This window comes from Ischnura elegans, chromosome 1 (genome assembly GCF_921293095.1).
Source record: "Ischnura elegans chromosome 1, ioIscEleg1.1, whole genome shotgun sequence".
Classification (NCBI taxonomy): Eukaryota; Metazoa; Arthropoda; class Insecta; order Odonata; family Coenagrionidae; genus Ischnura; species Ischnura elegans.
In genome coordinates, this window is record NC_060246.1 from 163,568,651 (window position 1) to 163,585,748 (window position 17,098).

Consider the following 17,098-nt stretch of genomic DNA (forward strand, 5'->3'; position numbering starts at 1 on the left):
CTCACAAAGAGTTGGCATTAATTGTGCAGAAATCATTGGTAAGTGTTGAGGTGTGAAAGGAAGGGAGGAATAATAGGTCAAAAGAGCGGAGGGCACGTTAACTATGTGGGAATACGAAGTTAACGTCGATTTAAGGAGTTCTCTCATGTCCACTTCATTAGTATGTGCAGTTATTGCTCCATTTGGGCCTATTGTTCCGAATCAATTCTTTTGTTCTTCAATTGCGAGCGAAAATCTGAAAATAAATTCATACGTCCTTGCTGAGAATTCCATGTTTTCTCGTGTGGTGAACTTGATGGGATTGCAGAGTTCACAAAATCAATGGCAGACCATTTATTTCAGCTGTAGGTCAGAATGAAGATTATATTCATTGTTAAAATTTCCAAGATGGAAACTGCTGAAACCACCATTGCAGGTATGTAGTTTTCAATGTGATAACCGGATTCACCAAATGCGAATATATGTTTTTTTGAGTGGTATCTCTGGGAGAACCGATGCTAATTTTGGTAAAATCATACAAAAAATATGGTATCTAATGTCTCCATAGCACCCGCGTTCTAGGAAGCATAACTATTTTCCTGGAAATATGGGCTCTAATGGAGAAGATTTTAGTATGCTATATAAATTTAATTTTAGAAAATAGTCATTTTCGGATTTTAGCGATAATAATTACGAGGAATTCAAAGGTGAATAGCGGAAAATAAATTTGTCACGAGCTTCTTTAGTCAGCCGTGGAGAATCGATTTAGTGCGGACCAAGAAAAAGTGCCAATTTTAAAATGGCCCGGGAGTCCGAATGGTTGGTCGTAAAATTCTTTAGGGACGATCTCTGTAGGTAATCAATGTCTGATAATTTAATATCGGTAACCGATGTCTTAAAATATCATAGGTTTCGATTTATTATTGATAAAGCTAGGATTTAAAACGGTTTTGCAATTTTTCGCATTTTTGCGTCACTAAAGTTTGTGAAAAATCTTAGATTCGTATTCAGCGCCCAGTAAAGACGTTGGGCCCATAAATCAAAACTAATAATATGTGTTTCAAAGGAAGAATGAAAGGAAAAAAGGAAGAACTACATTCTGACTGGTATATATATACTCAGATAAAATCACTGAAATGTGTAGGTTATGTATTATTGCGCTTTCCATACACCTGTTCCAACATCTCTCACCCACATAAAAGTTCCTTTTATAGATATCATTGTTTTTTAAACCAATTTTGCTCTTTTTTATACAATGTGTCAATCCAGTTTGCAGCTGAGCCATTATGGTGCACGAGCAGGTTGTCCATGATTAACGGAATACATAAATGGATCAAATTTGTTCTCATATCTTGACCTCTTTGTTTAACGTTGATTCAGTAGTATAGGTCTATACTCCAAAACACTGAATCAACATGTATATGGATCTATATAGTACCCTGCGAGCCACCACTAGGTTGTTTAGGGTGACCAATCACCAGCTTGCAAAAAATCCTCACATGCACACCACACGGTCATAAAAATATTACCCGTAATAACAAAATACACGTGCACATTCGTGCAAAAGCAAAATTTTCAAACTATTAGAAACTCCTAAGAAAATTCATGCAAGGTTAAAATAATGGAAAACAAAAAGATGGAGTGAGCCGACCTAGCGAAGGACTCCTTTAAATTTTATTAATCGAGAGACCCATAGTATTACGCAGACAGAATGACAATTTAAAACTCTCCGTATTGCAGTCAATTCCATTTATTCTATTCTCGTGATTACGTCTACCATTACGCGACGATAAACTAAAAGATCTTCTCTGATTGAATGTTCAACTTATACTGGATAAAAAAGCAAACTCTATTCTCGAATTCAGAGCTGCAGCGTTGAATGTCGATGTCAATGGAGATCCTGCAGATTGACCAGATGCAACTATGTTTAACTTCTATCAATCATATCATTACTGAAAGCGAGAGAAATCTCTTTTCACTGCTACAAAGAAAACATGAACTGCGGAGGGTGACCTTTCTTCACATAAGAAGTAATGTGGGAAAATCAATTGAAATGTTGGATGGGTTGAAACATTGGTGAAGTTGAACACATTTTATTGGGAAGTTATACTTTGTGGCAATGGGCAGTAGAATATTTCATCACACATTACTATTTCATTGATATGTGTCAAGCTCTGTTAAGTTCTGTGTAGTCCATGGAAAACCTGAAAAGCCAACGGAATCGTCTGAAATATTTTTAATCGTCTTTTTCAAGTGCTTGTTTTGATTTTTTAGTGCTTGTTAAGACTGCCTAAATATTGTCATATCAACAATCATAAGTATGTAATAACTCAGGTACAAAACTTCTTACGGAAGATGATTTTTCATTTCCGAGTGGATTATATTCTGGTCTTTATATCGTCCTCAAGACAAATGAATCTTTGAACTGTTTGCGAATGTATTTCCCCATTTCTGTGTTCATCGTTCATTCTACCTCAATGTATCTGGCGATATCCTCGACTTCATCTCCGAACATTTTATCCTGAAACTTATTCAAAAGATTAATTCTAAGATTTTAACGACGTGTATGGCATCGGCCCCCACACTGATTGTTGTAGTACATTCGCAAGGCTGATTAAATTTTAGGCGGCCTGATGAAGACAATCGCCGAGGGACAAGTAGATGGCAAGAACGGAAAAGGAATGTATGGAACAGGTAAATAGGGATGTAAAAGAGAAATACGTGGGTAAAAAAGAAAGAAATACCTGGGTGTGAAAGATAAGATGGTAAGAGAATTAATGGGGGAGCTGCCTCAAACCCATCTTAGGATTTCTGACCAGTGATGATGATGATATTAAGATCTGAATTATTATCCTTTTTTGGCTGGGTATCCAGGAATGCCATCAGTGTGAACTTCCTGCCTCTTAATCAGAGTGATAATGAGAAGTCAACGAACCGAAAATGAGTAAATGACGCTGCTTCGACGACACTCAATTCCCTTATTAGCTAATTTTCCAACGTCACACAATGTTTGTGAGGAAGGATTATCGAGCGGTGAGTGACTGTTGAAAATAATGTTGGAGGAAAGAAATGTTGGGTAATTGAGGGAGTGAATCATTTTCCTCCGTCGCGTGGAAGAGTGATGGAGTGTACAGAGTGAAACAATAAAGTGCCAGACTTGGTGGGCGAAGTGGGGAAACCTTTTTGAAGGGATGGTCTGTATGTAGCGGGCAGGGGCGGAGTGTCATCAGAATCAGCGGGTCTGGCTACGAAGTGTAATGTCGGGCCTTATCCAACTCCATTTTTATCCATTTTATTTAACTTTATTTACTTCATCTCGTTCTTTATTTTGGTTTCGGATTGCATTTATGTATATTTCAATACGTGTTTTGCTAGGTTGATCTTTTAGATTATATATTGTTTGTTTAAAATAACGTTGCTATGTGTTGTTGACAAAAAAGGGGTTTATTGGAAAGAAAGGGCTGGATAAGAGGGTGAAAAGTCCCCCCTCCGGGATTTTTCCCATACTTGGGGTATGCGATTTAGGATCAAATAGGACAAACCTCCCCACATTTCCAGCCTGCTAGAGGCCCACCAGGGCCTGCTAGATCGAAAATACGATTTTAACTCTTTCTTAAATATCTTTGTCAAGAAGGCATATTTTTAATGCGGTTTGCGGCATTTAAAACCTTATTTAATGGAGCAGATTTCCAATTGTTTTCAAGAACTTTGAGCGGTACAAGGTGATATGGCGTCGATTTGAAGTTTTCTTACGCATGTTTTCATAACATATGTTTGAGAGGGCCAAAAAGAAAAAAAGGTTTTCTGGAGGTGATTTTTAATACCTTTCGGGTGGCGTATTGAAAAATAATTTTTACGTGGTGGAACATCGCGAATAATGCGAAATGGAGGGGGGACTTTTCTCCCTCTTATCCAGCTATGCCCTTTTAATAGAGACGACATGTAATAAATAGGGGCAATGTCAAATCGAATAATTTCAAGGAAATTTATATTATTTGAGGGATCTTGTCGTGACATTTATTAGACGGATCAATTCCGTAATATCGCATGTCGTTATTCAGGGCGCATACTAATCGGGTAAAAACTACTATAATATGCTTGCGATGGGTGCAGTGCCATCCAATCGGGTCTCTATATTTGCAATTTCAACAAAATTCACTCGCCAGAATTGAAGTATAATGAAATTGACAGAATTTCGTATCATATCGAATTTAAATTTCGAGAAAAAGAGCCTTCATTACGGCTTAAATTTGGATCGCTGGTCCGTGAGTGGCGACGCGAGTGGCACCTTTGGTAAACATCTTAAAATGAGCGATGGATGACAACGCATTTTGTGGTCGAGTTGAGATATTGTGTTAAAAACAATATAATTGGGAAGAGAGCTATTAGGTAAGCTGCAGTAAGGAGGAGGGAGAGAATACGATATGAAGGGGCGAATAGGGTGGTTTCCTATTATTTTTTTATTGCCTAAATCGAAACATTATTACTCCTGGAGTACGTATTTCACGCTTTTAGATTGTTAAATGACGATATCTATTTTTCGCGATTAAATGAAAAGTGAAAAATTTCAAGCGCGCGAAAACGCGACGGCTAAGTATGAATGCCGGGAAAACTCCGTGTGACGTCGTTCTGGTTCCCGCTGCCGCAAGTGAGGTGACCTTGGGGCGAGGCCTTTGAGCACTGATACGGCGCAGGATGCTAGGAGAGTACCATGCTAGCTGGTAGGGCTTGGCTTAAATAAGGATTATCACACTACACTATAAAACGAAGGAAACTTTCCGACCTTAGCCAGTTTTAATAGGTGATTATTAAGAGATGTTTCCCTGAGCTCTGTGCCTCATGCATGCATTGGTAATCTCAGACTATGTAAAACTCCTGTCTACTCGTATAGAAACTAGGTCCCTGTGACGTCACGTGGAGTGGCATCGCATGGGCGCCAATCTGACCTTTTTCAAATGAGGATAAAATTGACCATTGCCATTCGTCTAAACTGTGATTTCAAAAACCAAATCATTTGTATATTATGAATACATTAATGGTGTGTAACGAATCGCAATCAATGTCCTTCGTATTCTTTGATGATGGAAGGTACCTCATTGGGGAAGGAGCTAGTAGGTAAGCTGCAGTAAGGAGGAGGGATTGAATACGATATAAGGAGGTGAGGAGCCTAAGGGTTAGAGATACTTTTTTGTAAAGAGAGATAAGTACTGGAATTGATAGATGAAATATTCGAGAACTTGCTGCACAAGGGATGCGAGTGAGTCTCTGTTCTTTGCTGAAATCTAGTGACATATTGATTTTTTTCTTCAAAACCTTTTCCCATCTACTCCTGACTACTTTGACTTTAAATTATTTTTTCTAAAAACTATGAAAATATCCCTTCTATCCCTTGGCTTATTATCCCCTCATATGTGTATAGTTGGACTTTTAAGAGATGGGTATTGTTTCACCCATTGTAACCCAATGTTGCTTCTAAGCAACATCAACAATGTATACATTTTCAGCTCTATTTAGGAAATATCTAAACTACACATTCTTTTGTGGTGTAAATTTTGATGACGAAATATTTCCCTGCCTCGATAATTATGATCGAATGCAAAATTTTCAAGCTTTCCAAATGAAAAGCCTTGAGATTTGATTTCTCCCAGAAGCAGCTCTGGCTTAGAAAGGATTAAAGTCCAATTTGGGATCGGAGTATAATGTACCCGGTACATTTGGGGTTATTCGAAAAATTGCTCGATGAAAAGGTACCTCAACCAGTAGCATTCTTAATCAATAATAATAAGTCGAAAGAATTGCATTCACCCAGACCGCGCTATTGTATATTCTGGGCAAGTTAAGATAATGCGTGAGGAAAGAACGGATCAGCTGGAATTGAGTAATGTTGGAGTGAAATAAACATACAAACATTGTACTTTGCGCTCTGATCTCCCTCCTCCAATTGGCCTCCCTTCCAACCAATCCGTTCCTTCCTCACCCAATTACTTTAGTTTCTCAGTTTGGGAATATGTTTCATTCGACTAGTGCTCGGCCGTATAAATTTCATTGAAGACTTTTTACACGACAAGTTATTCCTAATGCCTAAATACTTGAGCTATAATTTTTGGTTGTAGAGAATAATGTTTGATTATTGAATTTGATTAAAGTTAATTAGGCTACAGCTTGAGAATAATATTTGGTGAACCGGAACGGAACATGTTCATTAACCATATTAGAACTGGTTTAATTTTCTACCATGCATTTCAACAAGTCGGATGGTTACACGATGATTTTTTTCGTTCGCTCACGCGCTCATCCATTTAGGCATCAGCTCGTACGAGTTGATGTACACAGTAACCAGATCGAAAAAATGGTGTATATATAAGTAATTTGTGGCGTGATGCCGAGAATCAATGATATTCGAGGAGTTTTTAATTTTTCAATTCTAGTTTTATTTTGCGAGCCGAGGATTCCCTCTGTCGAGGAATAGACAGCATTATTTTAATAAATAAATTAGGGTGGTTTTGATGTGTGGTGTATTCAGTTCTTGTAGATGGGCTGCAGCCTGATGCTGGCACCCACGCACCCTGTGCTTCCCTGGATGTAGTCGTGGAAGTTGGACTCCAGCGTCCACATGAGCTTCTTGTAGCCGGGGGCGACGTGTGTGGACAGCCTGCACGGTCCTCCGCGCTGGACCAGCTCGAAGTTGTCGCTCTTGAAGCAGGTCAGCGTGTTCCACATGTAGATGTCGCCCTCTCCCTTGTAGCGGAAGAAGAGAGCGGAGCCTCCGTCCGTGCCCAGCACGATCAGCTTGCTGGGCTTGTCTCCGGCCGTGATCAGGCGTCCGTTGGGCGTGCCCCTGCGCAAGTACTCGGTGCGGATGGAGAAGAGGCGAGAGGATGAGAGGTACGAGATGAAGAGCACGGTGGCTCCGCAGGGGCGCCTAGACAACGCCAGGTAGAGCACGTCGCGGGAAGCGCAGCCCTCGGTCACGGCCTTGGGCAGCATCACGCGGAATCCGCGACCACGGTGGACGTCGTACACGATCAGGGAGCGCGTCGCGGCGTCGCTGACGTAGAGGAAGGTGTGGCCGTCGGGAGCGACGTCGGCCACGACGTACTGGAGGCGACTGGCCGAGCAGACGAGGCTGGACAGGTCGACGACCTTGACCAGCTGACCGGTCTTGGTGCTGATTCCGACGATCTTGGGGGGGCATCGGCGGATGGGCTGTTCCAGGGTGTTGACCACGCCCACGTCGAGGGCCCAGAGGATCTCGTTGGCATCGAGGAAGATGTCGACCACGTTCTGGAGGGCGTTACAGTTGCCCTCTTCCTGGAGGCTCCAGCAGGGGAAGGGGACGAAGACGGGGGCACACGCCTTGGTCTTGAGGCTGGCGCGTGCAAGGGTCACGGGCACGCCTGGGCGATACCTGGGCAGGGCGACGAAGGCGTATTCGCGGGAGAACTGCACCCTGGTGGGGATGACGTTCTTTGGGATGTATCGCCCGGAGGAGACGTAGATGTTCTTGGTGGAGAGGCAGGGCCACTCGAAGACGACGCCGTGCCACGAGAAGGAGAGGTCGAGGACGGGGGAGGTGGGGGTGGGGTCGCAGCTGGGGGCGGCAGAGGCCACGGCGACGGCCAAGATGGCGACGAGCGCACTCGTCCAAGCGGCGGCCATTTTGTACGCTGATTCCTGCAAAGGAGAAGGAGGGAGCCGTGTTATTGGGTGGCGAGCTGAATCGAATGATTCTGAGATATGGAGGGACAAGACCAACTGAATCCTATCAGACCGCAATGGCAATTCATGGGAAGAACGAATGAATTCGGAAGTCGATGGTAGAAGACGGATTTCGTCGAAAAAATAATATTCCTCATTCAGCCTTCGTAATGATGGGAGTAATAACCACTGATTCATTTTCCACAAAATGTCAATTCAACCCAGCAAGCGAAGAGTGAAGACCGTTGGCTTTTCGTTGTGAGTAGCTCGAGATTAAGGCGAAGTATGTAAAAACGGAAAAATACGGATATATTTATTTTAAAAACAATGTCGCGATCATATTCATAATTATATATTAGTAGTCATTCACTAAATTTTAATTTTCGTAAAACATATTTCACCGCTAAGCGGCATCACCATGAAAATAATTTACATTTAAGAATTATTCGAGTGAATTTTGTGATGTACATGTACCTGCCGCTTAGTTGAGAAACTATTAAGTAGTTAGAAAATTTAGTGGCAGAGAGGGAATGAATAATTATGAATGTATATTTTAACTCCACGAGGTGAAGCCTGATGTTGTTAAATATAAATCGCGATGAAAACCAAAGCAACTCGTTGAGTGAGAGCATTCCGCAAATGCTATCCCGACTGGCCCTTCGTCACCAGGGCAAAGCAATTGAACGCTACCCCCTCTGCGTTTTGTTAGTGCCATGCGATTGGCATATCCGAGCTCTCGCTATGAAAACGACCGTCTTCAATTTTGTGGCTTTAGCATGTCTTCATTGAAGTAGCGTGGGCATCAGCTGAAGAGCAATGAAGTCACGGAACGTCCATTCGGTTTCAAAGCACTCAACATTGCTACAAAGAAAGCTTCCTGCGCGAGTGTTTCCTCTGCATTGATGAGGGTTAAGCGGATGAATGTTGTCCGGACAAAATAATATGAGTGAAACCCTTTATTATTTGAAGACAAGGGCAATTTAAATACAATTGACTATTTTTATCTTATCTAATGATATCCTCAAAGGGAATAATACTTGTTAAACGACTAAAATGAATTTTTCCGATGGAACCAAATTTAAAAATACTAAAGTTAAAAAGGAAAAAGATCTCTGAAACAGGTTTTTCGATTGCCTGGGGAAATCATCGATGGGGAAGAAAACGGATGTCTACACAGCGAGAGTTAGACTTGTTAGAGCAATGCTAGCCTTGCTTTAGTCGTGTTAACATAGCCACTTCAGCCAATTAGTTGCTCAACTTAATTATTGAAAGCGTGTAAGAGATGCGACCCTTTGCATTGAAATTCTTCTTTCTGGGAATTTTGCGGAAAATTTTTGCCTGATTGCGGATTTAAAGGGGGTTACGGAAAATAAGTCACAGGCCAGGATTTGCCCTCGCGAATGTGGCGCTATGCCCGCGAAACATGCAACCCAGCTGGCGTTGAATGTCTTATGGCAGCAAAACCCATCTCGTAATCCATAGGCAACAAAACCCCTTGAAGGGAGAAAATATGCATGGGGAGTTTAGGTAGCAGAAAGCGCGGCGCGGATTCGGGAGATCCGGTTTCTAATCCCAGGTAGGGCGAATGAAATTTTCCTCTGCAGAATTTTCCGATTCCGATTGAATGACACACAGAAATCGCGCATGCAGGACATATCATGGGTTGTCCTTGGAGTTTGAAGCCAAATTTAGAATAAGTTTTCTGAAAATTTATCGGTATGTCAATATTTGAAATACTTTTAAGCATGATTTCCATTGTAACTCGGGCCTTATTTACTTACTATTCCCTAACTACAGCATTCGAATAATTTCCCGGGGAAAAATTCCCGGATCAAGGTTCTTAATCATGTTCGATGATCACGGGGGGATCAAAGGCGATTGTCATTTTGTGTGCGTCTAAAGAGTCTCAGCGGCTCTTGCTTACCTGATTGCAAACGTTGACTTCCCTGCTGGCTGCCGAGTAGCTCTGTGGACGACAGGCGGGCCGCCCGCGCCTATATAGGCGCCCAATGAATGTCCAGCTGTGCGGCCCGCCGGCGCCATTTGGGCCAAGGCTGTGTTTTGCACCGGGCGACCGACATTCGGTCAACCGGGGCTGGTCAAATGGGATCCGAACGCGACCTTGTCCCTTTTGCTCGCGTGGCCCATTTGCCGCTCCCGTGCGCCATTCCGACTGTACCAAAACATATTTGCCACGAAAGTTCACGAATCAACTTTTAAACCCCTGGCCCTACGGTACTTTAACATGTATGAGTATGAACGCGAAAATGCACCGTTTGGTGCACTGCTAAAGTTGTAGGAATGCATGACCAGAAAGTTGAATTTATTGCATGAATTCGTTCATATCCTGTTCCGATCCACAACGACCGTTGATGCACATTAACTCCCTCGTGTTAATGCGGCATAGAAACTGTGTTTCACGTGACCGCTACTTGCGTAATCTATCGAAGAAGAAAACTCCTGCACAGAAGAATCGATTAGTATTTTATTGATTTTGTGTCACTTAATTTACCGCTTGTGTTGTTGAGGGGGTTGAATTATTAGGATATAAAAATAAGTTATTACGGAGTAAAAAAACGGAGCGGGGGTGAGAGGGTATCAGTGAGTAACCCAGTGCACTTTTTGGTACCGGAAGAGAAGTCATGGAGTGTGGGAGGAGACAGCGGAAATGACGTCATTTGCGTGTCCTCCTCCACTCCTGAGATGAGCTCCCAGCTAAAAACGGAATAGGCCTTTTTTCTCACCTCCTGGATCTGTTTTTTTTTGTTAGTCTGTTGTCGATAGTTTGTCTGCTGTTTCCAGGTGATATCCTCCTGCCTCTACCATATAGGCCTGTTCAGTGGCGCATCGAGGGGGGATTTAGGGGGAGAAAAACCCCCCCCAGAGCTCAAAGAAATTTTTAAGTTTAATTTTTTTAACTTAATTGGATTAATATTGCTTATAGAATAGTGTGAGGATTAATAAAATAACCCTCAGAAGACCGTAAAAATCACCATTTTGAACCATTTATCTTAATTTTTTTCTGGTGGAGGGACCCCGCACCTACCGCTTACCCTGGCGGGTATACCACACCCCAGTACTAGTTGCGCCTGAAACCACCCCTAGCCTTAATTCCTAGCTGCGCCCCTGGGCCTGTTAGCACGAAGACTTTGTCTTCGCTATAAAATACAATTATTTACCATATATGATTAATCTTGAATTGGAAAGACTTTCCTCTGGCCTAAACAACGGTCATGTGTGAAGCCAAGAAAGGGGACTGGATCTAAATCCAGGAAAATTCATTCATCGCGCACAATTTCTACTATCCACATGTTATCATAAGTCTCTTCCGGAAGAATGAAGGCGTGAAATGAGGCCAAAGATCTGGGGAAAAAGATAACTTAAAATCGCTTTGGGAAATTGACGCCATAGGAGACCAGCGACTAGTTGCCTAGTTATGCATGGAGTGATAGTACTTTATCTCGTTTAATTTATTTGCAATTACAGAAATACGAATCTAGTGATCATGGAGTGACCCCGAAAAAGAATATAATGAAATTGAAGATAATTCCGTCTGTAAGGAATTTCACCAGCATGTGTCGAATGAATTGGAACGAGATTATACTCTACCCAAAAAATCTTCAGAGCTGTTAGTATTAAGACTTTACCCGAAACTATTGCATGAAATTGGAGCTAAGGTATACCTTTTCGATTTAAAGTGCGTTACTGTAATACTTTCGAATTTATGATGGTTTGGTACATGCTTTTAACATACGCAGTTTAATGGAGGAGTTGGGAATTTCAGCCTATAGCGCAAATGAATTGAGATTGCTCATTTACTCTCAAAGCGGAACTAGAATTAAGTCCTCCTCCACAGGGGAATAGTATTCGGTTCAATCGCAGAAGGCCATTCATTTTGTTTGGGTGAAGAATATGAAAACTTACAAAGTTTCCTTAAGTTATTGCAGGATCACATCCACCAGCGGGTCATCTGTGTGGACATGTGGGTGCGGCTGTGCCAACAGGCCAAGGCGACATTTAAAGTGAAACATCTGGGAGTTTCGCTAACTCCTAAGCTATCGCGGGGAAGACCTATAAGAAATATCAGTGGCAGATCCCTGGGGGAACTCTGATCCGACAAGCGTGTTGTGGGAGGGCTTTGGGATGAAAAAAAGAAAGACAGGTGATATTTTATATTCGCCAGGCCGCACCTTGAACATGAAAAAATAGGGGGGAAAATTGAAAAAAACTTTTAAAAACATTGAAATAACCATTTTTCTTCGCTTTTTATTGCAAATTAAGTGGTAAATAAGGGAAAAGTTTTTAAGGGATACACTGTAAAAAGTTTTTCAATTTTCCCCATTCCATTTCCCCATTTTGTAATTTTTTTTTCCAATTTTCACCCCCTAAACCCATTCAACCCCAGTCAAGTTTGTCTCTCTCTAGACCCTGATAGCCTTAAACCGTCAGTTTTTTCAATATGAAGCGTATAACATTAGTAAAATTCCCTTGAAAAGCGATAAGTTTAGATACGGGGTTGTTTTCCCTTATTTAGGGGTTGCTCATAAAAAAGGAAGGTGATAGAAAAAAAAACGGAGGTCATTTTCGGATTCAGCGATCCAAAATTAGCCAGAAACACCCTAAATTATATCCGGGCATTTTTTAAACTTTTTTTGCAGAACAGTGTTAGGAATTTATGTTATTCAGAGCGTCACGGAGAATATAATCTTAGAAACTCGGTATATTCTTTTGTGCGACAGAAAAAATTAAATAAGTGAGGTATTTCTACGACCGTACAGGTGTAGGAATTAACATCGACGAAAAAAAGGGCCCTCGTTGCACGGCGGGACTCAGGAATAAGTTATATGTCCAACGTGGATCACCTCCGTTCTTATTTCTTTTCAAAGGTTAGCACTCCTCCAAACGCCTGTAGAGGCGGCTCATTGCGAAGTATTAATATGCAGTTATTAGGTATTGCGATGCTCATCATCATCATAATTGGTCAACAATCTTAAGATAGGTTTAAGGCAGCTATTCACTCAAATCTCCTATCAGCTAATCCTTTGACTTTTCCTACGTATTTCTTCTCTTTCACATCCTCCTTTATCTTTTCCATGTATTTCATTCAAAGTCTTCCTTCTCCATTCTTGCCATCTACGATTGTCCCTCGGCGAGTGTCTTCATCAGGCCATCGTGTCTCAGGATGTGGCCTAAAAGGTCCTTCATATGTGGTCCTGTGGCTATATCCTTTCCACCCCACCCTTCTCTTGCTGGACAGTATATATGGAACGAGGAAGGCCAAATTTGTACCTTGATAATGACTTTACGTGTCGAAACCGGGTCGGTACTTGAATAAAATTGTGTGGAAATTTACCTTTTTTAGTTTACTCATGGATACCAAATATTTCCACAAGATATCGCCGGACACTGTTAAATATGCCTATAAGGTTGTTCCGTCTTCTTATTATGGTTTTCACGAAGCTTCTTTATTCTCCTTCTCCTCTTAAGACTACCTCGTTACTTACTAGGTCGACCAATTGGATCCTCATCATTCATCCCTATCACCAAATTTCGGATGCCTCTACCCTCGATTTCTCGGTTGCTGCCTATGCCTCGCTTGCGATGCTAGAGATGGTAATTGTGGTAGAGTTGTTGTTTACCGTCTTTGCTCGTGCGCCATACACGGTTGCCAAGATCGTGCTTTTAAAGTATGTTTCCAGTATGAATAGACTTTGAAAATAAGTTTTTATTTGCAATTTCCCATGAAACGGTTTGCCATACCATAAAGAGACGCATTTTAAACATTACATTCCAAATGTGGAGGTTTTGGTTGTTAAAATGTCTTTACAACAATGTGATATGAACTTTACAATCAATCTACAAGTACATACATTTAAAATGAAACCCTTGTGTTTTCAGTGACAGATAAAATTAGTTCATTGTAAATGTGTGGAATAAAAATTTTATGATTTGCAAAACCTTTCTTGATGTTAGATAAGATTAAATTCTAATATAATTTCATTACTTTCCATAAATTTGTAAAATAAGACTCAGCTAAAATCTCCAGGAGTCTCCGGAAGTTAGGAAGAACAGTGACAACTATCGTAATAACTAAATTCCTCACTCACAGAAACTACTGCACTTAGGACAAATGTAAATTCGTTCACGTTTCGCAGCTAGCTACCGTGACGCATAGTAGTTAATAGAGAGATGCACTTGATAAAAAAGAATCGGGCTAGATTAGAATACTTGGACGTTGCCACGACTTCTTCGTCTGGATATGAAAGTATTAGCAGCCACACTTTGTTGAAAAGGCTCAAGGGGAGTGAGCAACATTGTAATGGAACAGTCGGAGAAATTGGCAGAGAAAGAAGAGTTATTTTTTAGGGGTTGGGCATTGCGTTCGAGGAGATTGTTTGTGCATGAGGGAGATTGTATTTAGGGACTGCAGCAGAATTACTTACAAGTGGGTTATTACTGAGAAATAACCCACAAATAAGTGGTATTTTCCATATAACACCACTGCTGTATATATTTTAGAGGATTCGGATGGTACGTTTTCACGGTAATTAAGGTTTAGGTGGATATAATTGATAGGGTTAGGACTTTGTTGAAGCAGTAGTTGGATAATGAGAAAGAACGGGAAAAGATCTCCACAATGATGCTTATGATGCATTTCGTGCACTTTGGTGCGGTGGTGTTGGATTCTGAATCAGTGAGAGGATTGAGGAGGTATTGATTTCTGAGGATTTTATTATTTAGAAAGACCTCTGGACATACCCTGCGAAGGGGATACTATTGTGAAGGGGTTGGTGAGGAAACGGTCGGATGAATTGGGAATATTTCCCATTACGAAATTGAGGGATTGTATGGGAGGGGTCATCATGGGAGGAAAAATAGACAGCTGCTCTTATGAATGCATGCATCGCTGTCTGATTGATATGTGTGTTAGTGAAGTACGAATCTATAACGAGGAAATGAAATGTCCGCAGCTTGGAAGGTGACTTTGGGGATGGATGAGAAAGTCTAAGGAAAGGGTGGGGAATTCATTTTGGGAATTTGTGGGGATTATCTATATTTATTATATTGAAGATGTCTGAATAAAGCAGTCCCGGTAATTTATAGTGTCCCAATGACAAATAAGAGCTGTAAAACGATTTATGAAAAAATAGATAAAGAGAATGGGAAAAAATGTAAGAAAATAAATAGCTATGTAGGTGTGTATAATGAAGTTAAAGACAGAGTTTTAGGTGTTATATTCACCTGCTTACTAGCCCAAGTAATAACTCAGGAAAGAAAACCTTATTTCCAACTGTTTTGAACCTCATTTGAACCTGATCTGAATCCTTAAAATCTGATTTGACTCTGTCTTGACTCTAATTTCCACTGTTTTCCAGCAGTCAGGAAATGGTAGGAAGTGATATGAATCTCATTTCCATTGTAACAGGTTTCTAGCTGTCTTCCACATGGACTGTATTGACACTGAATTGAATGTCATTTGAAACACTTTTCCTTATTAATTGACTTGAAAGTGTTTTCCACAAGTGCTTTCCAACAGAGCTGAATTTGAAATTCTCCTGACATGAGTATCATGTAGAAACCTTTCTAACACAGGCTATACTACTGCATTGATTGGAAAATTACTTTTTCTGAGGTTTCAATGAATATTTTGTTCAAAATCATGGTCAGAAATAAAATAATGACGTAAAGGAGGAAACATGTACTTTGCCGTCTTGCAAAAATTCACAAGTGATGAAAAAAAATTACTGCACGTTATCCGCATTTTGTATTGTACATAATTTCATCCGTTGGAACTAATTATCACCAATAACGGTGTGAGGAGGCAATTTAAATAGCTAACACGGCTTAAGCAAGTTAAAACCTTATTTTTCCTTTAATAAAATATAGCCGGCATAGTGCTGCCACCTAACTATGAAAGAGAGCAAACCAAAGTAGCAACGCCGATACCCCGGTTCCGTTCTGAATGCTTACGTGATTGTAGTTGTTTGTTTTGAAGTTATTGGGTGTGGAGAAGAAATTAATTATACGATTATTATTTAACCAGTGCTAAATCCCCGCAGCGTTGAATTAATTGCCATTCGTGCATTTCTGCAGAATTTAGATAGTGAAAGTCTTGATGTGATTTGGTTCTTTTGTGTTTTCATTGAATAATTTATCTTGTGTCTACAGTTTTTGAGCGATTACTAATATTTTTGTATATAATATGTATAGCATGTACGTGCGTTACGTCACCGACGAGAACGTGCCAGGATTTTTAGAGTATTGTGTATCTTGCAGGTTTGTTTGTGCTAAGTGAAACGACTGTGTTCATGTGTAAACATTAATGGTAGGTGAAACATACAGATATCGTTGGCTTAATGCAGAATCATAATTATCTTCATAAGCATGTAAAGAAGTCTTTCTTTAATGAAGGCATCTGAAATATTTTCTGGTGTTGTGGTTTTTCTATTAATCACGGGAAAACTTGTGGTCTTCGATAACTATTCAAAATTGTGAAATCTGATGAAAGTTGTTGTTCTGTTAACCTCGGCAAAACAAATGAGACTTTAAATGTAAACTCTGTGTTTCCTTAAATCATTTATTTAGAAGTTGGAATGCCAGAAATTGAGACTACAAGAATATTCTGCCTCAGAAATTCACCATATTATATGACTATGTATTTTCAATTGAATATGTACTTCCAATAGGGGTTGTGCATACTTTATACATACGTTAAAAGAGCCTATGTTATTTTATTGTGATGGGAGACTTGCATGAAGTTCATTTTGTTGGGTTGCATTTTGTAAACTTGTTTTTCTGCCGAGTGTACGTCCAGATTGTTGATAGATATGTGAAGTTAGAAACGTTGGGTGAGTACAGCTAAGATAATCTGCGAAACTTCGAATTAGCGGAAATAACTCATATCAGCGGGTCGAAGGAGGTGAGAATCGAGTCGTAAAAAGATTCAGATCGGTATGAAGGTGGAAAGTAGATTCGAAATAGCTGAAATGGGGAAATCGGATTCAAATCTGTTGAACGGTGAAAACCAGATTCAAACCACTCATTCATGGAAATGAGTGGGAAAACAGCCGCCATATAGGACCATCACAACTGCTTTCCAACTGTCTTCCAACTGATTTCCAGCTGTTTCAATTTTCAAAACAGATTCAAAGGAAGAGGAAATCAGTGCGTCAAACCTGTTGGAAATCAGTGTCAAATCTGATGGAAATCAGTTTTTCTTTGCTGGGAAGCTTAATAGCCCAATAGTTTCAATAGGCGTGTTGTAGGTTTCAACCATCCGTTAACAAACAAAAACAAATAAGAAAGGAAGCTGAGATGCTGGTAGGAAATATGTAACTGCTAAGTTCCACCGACCGTGTATTTTGTATCTGTCATTATTTATTATAGGTCATAAGAAGTAATTTGGAAGGTATAATATATT

The 17,098-nt window shown here is 40.5% G+C and overlaps 1 protein-coding gene across 1 annotated transcript; it reads right to left on the bottom strand.

Annotated features, from left to right (window-relative positions):
* Window positions 1-6,493: 6,493 nt before the first annotated feature.
* On the bottom strand, window positions 6,494-9,845 carry LOC124173023 (protein yellow). The gene is made up of 2 exons (XM_046552548.1): window positions 9,602-9,845; window positions 6,494-7,653 (listed from the first exon to the last, which is right to left on the bottom strand). Exon 2 carries the CDS (start codon window positions 7,636-7,638, stop codon window positions 6,499-6,501), a length of 1,140 nt encoding a protein of 379 aa, XP_046408504.1. The 5' UTR covers window positions 7,639-7,653; window positions 9,602-9,845; the 3' UTR covers window positions 6,494-6,498.
* Window positions 9,846-17,098: the final 7,253 nt, after the last annotated feature.

Excerpts from the sequence above, each read along its gene's own strand:
- LOC124173023 (XM_046552548.1), bottom strand. The coding sequence starts at position 7,638 with ATGGCCGCCGCTTGGACGAGTGCGCTCGTCGCCATCTTGGCCGTCGCC.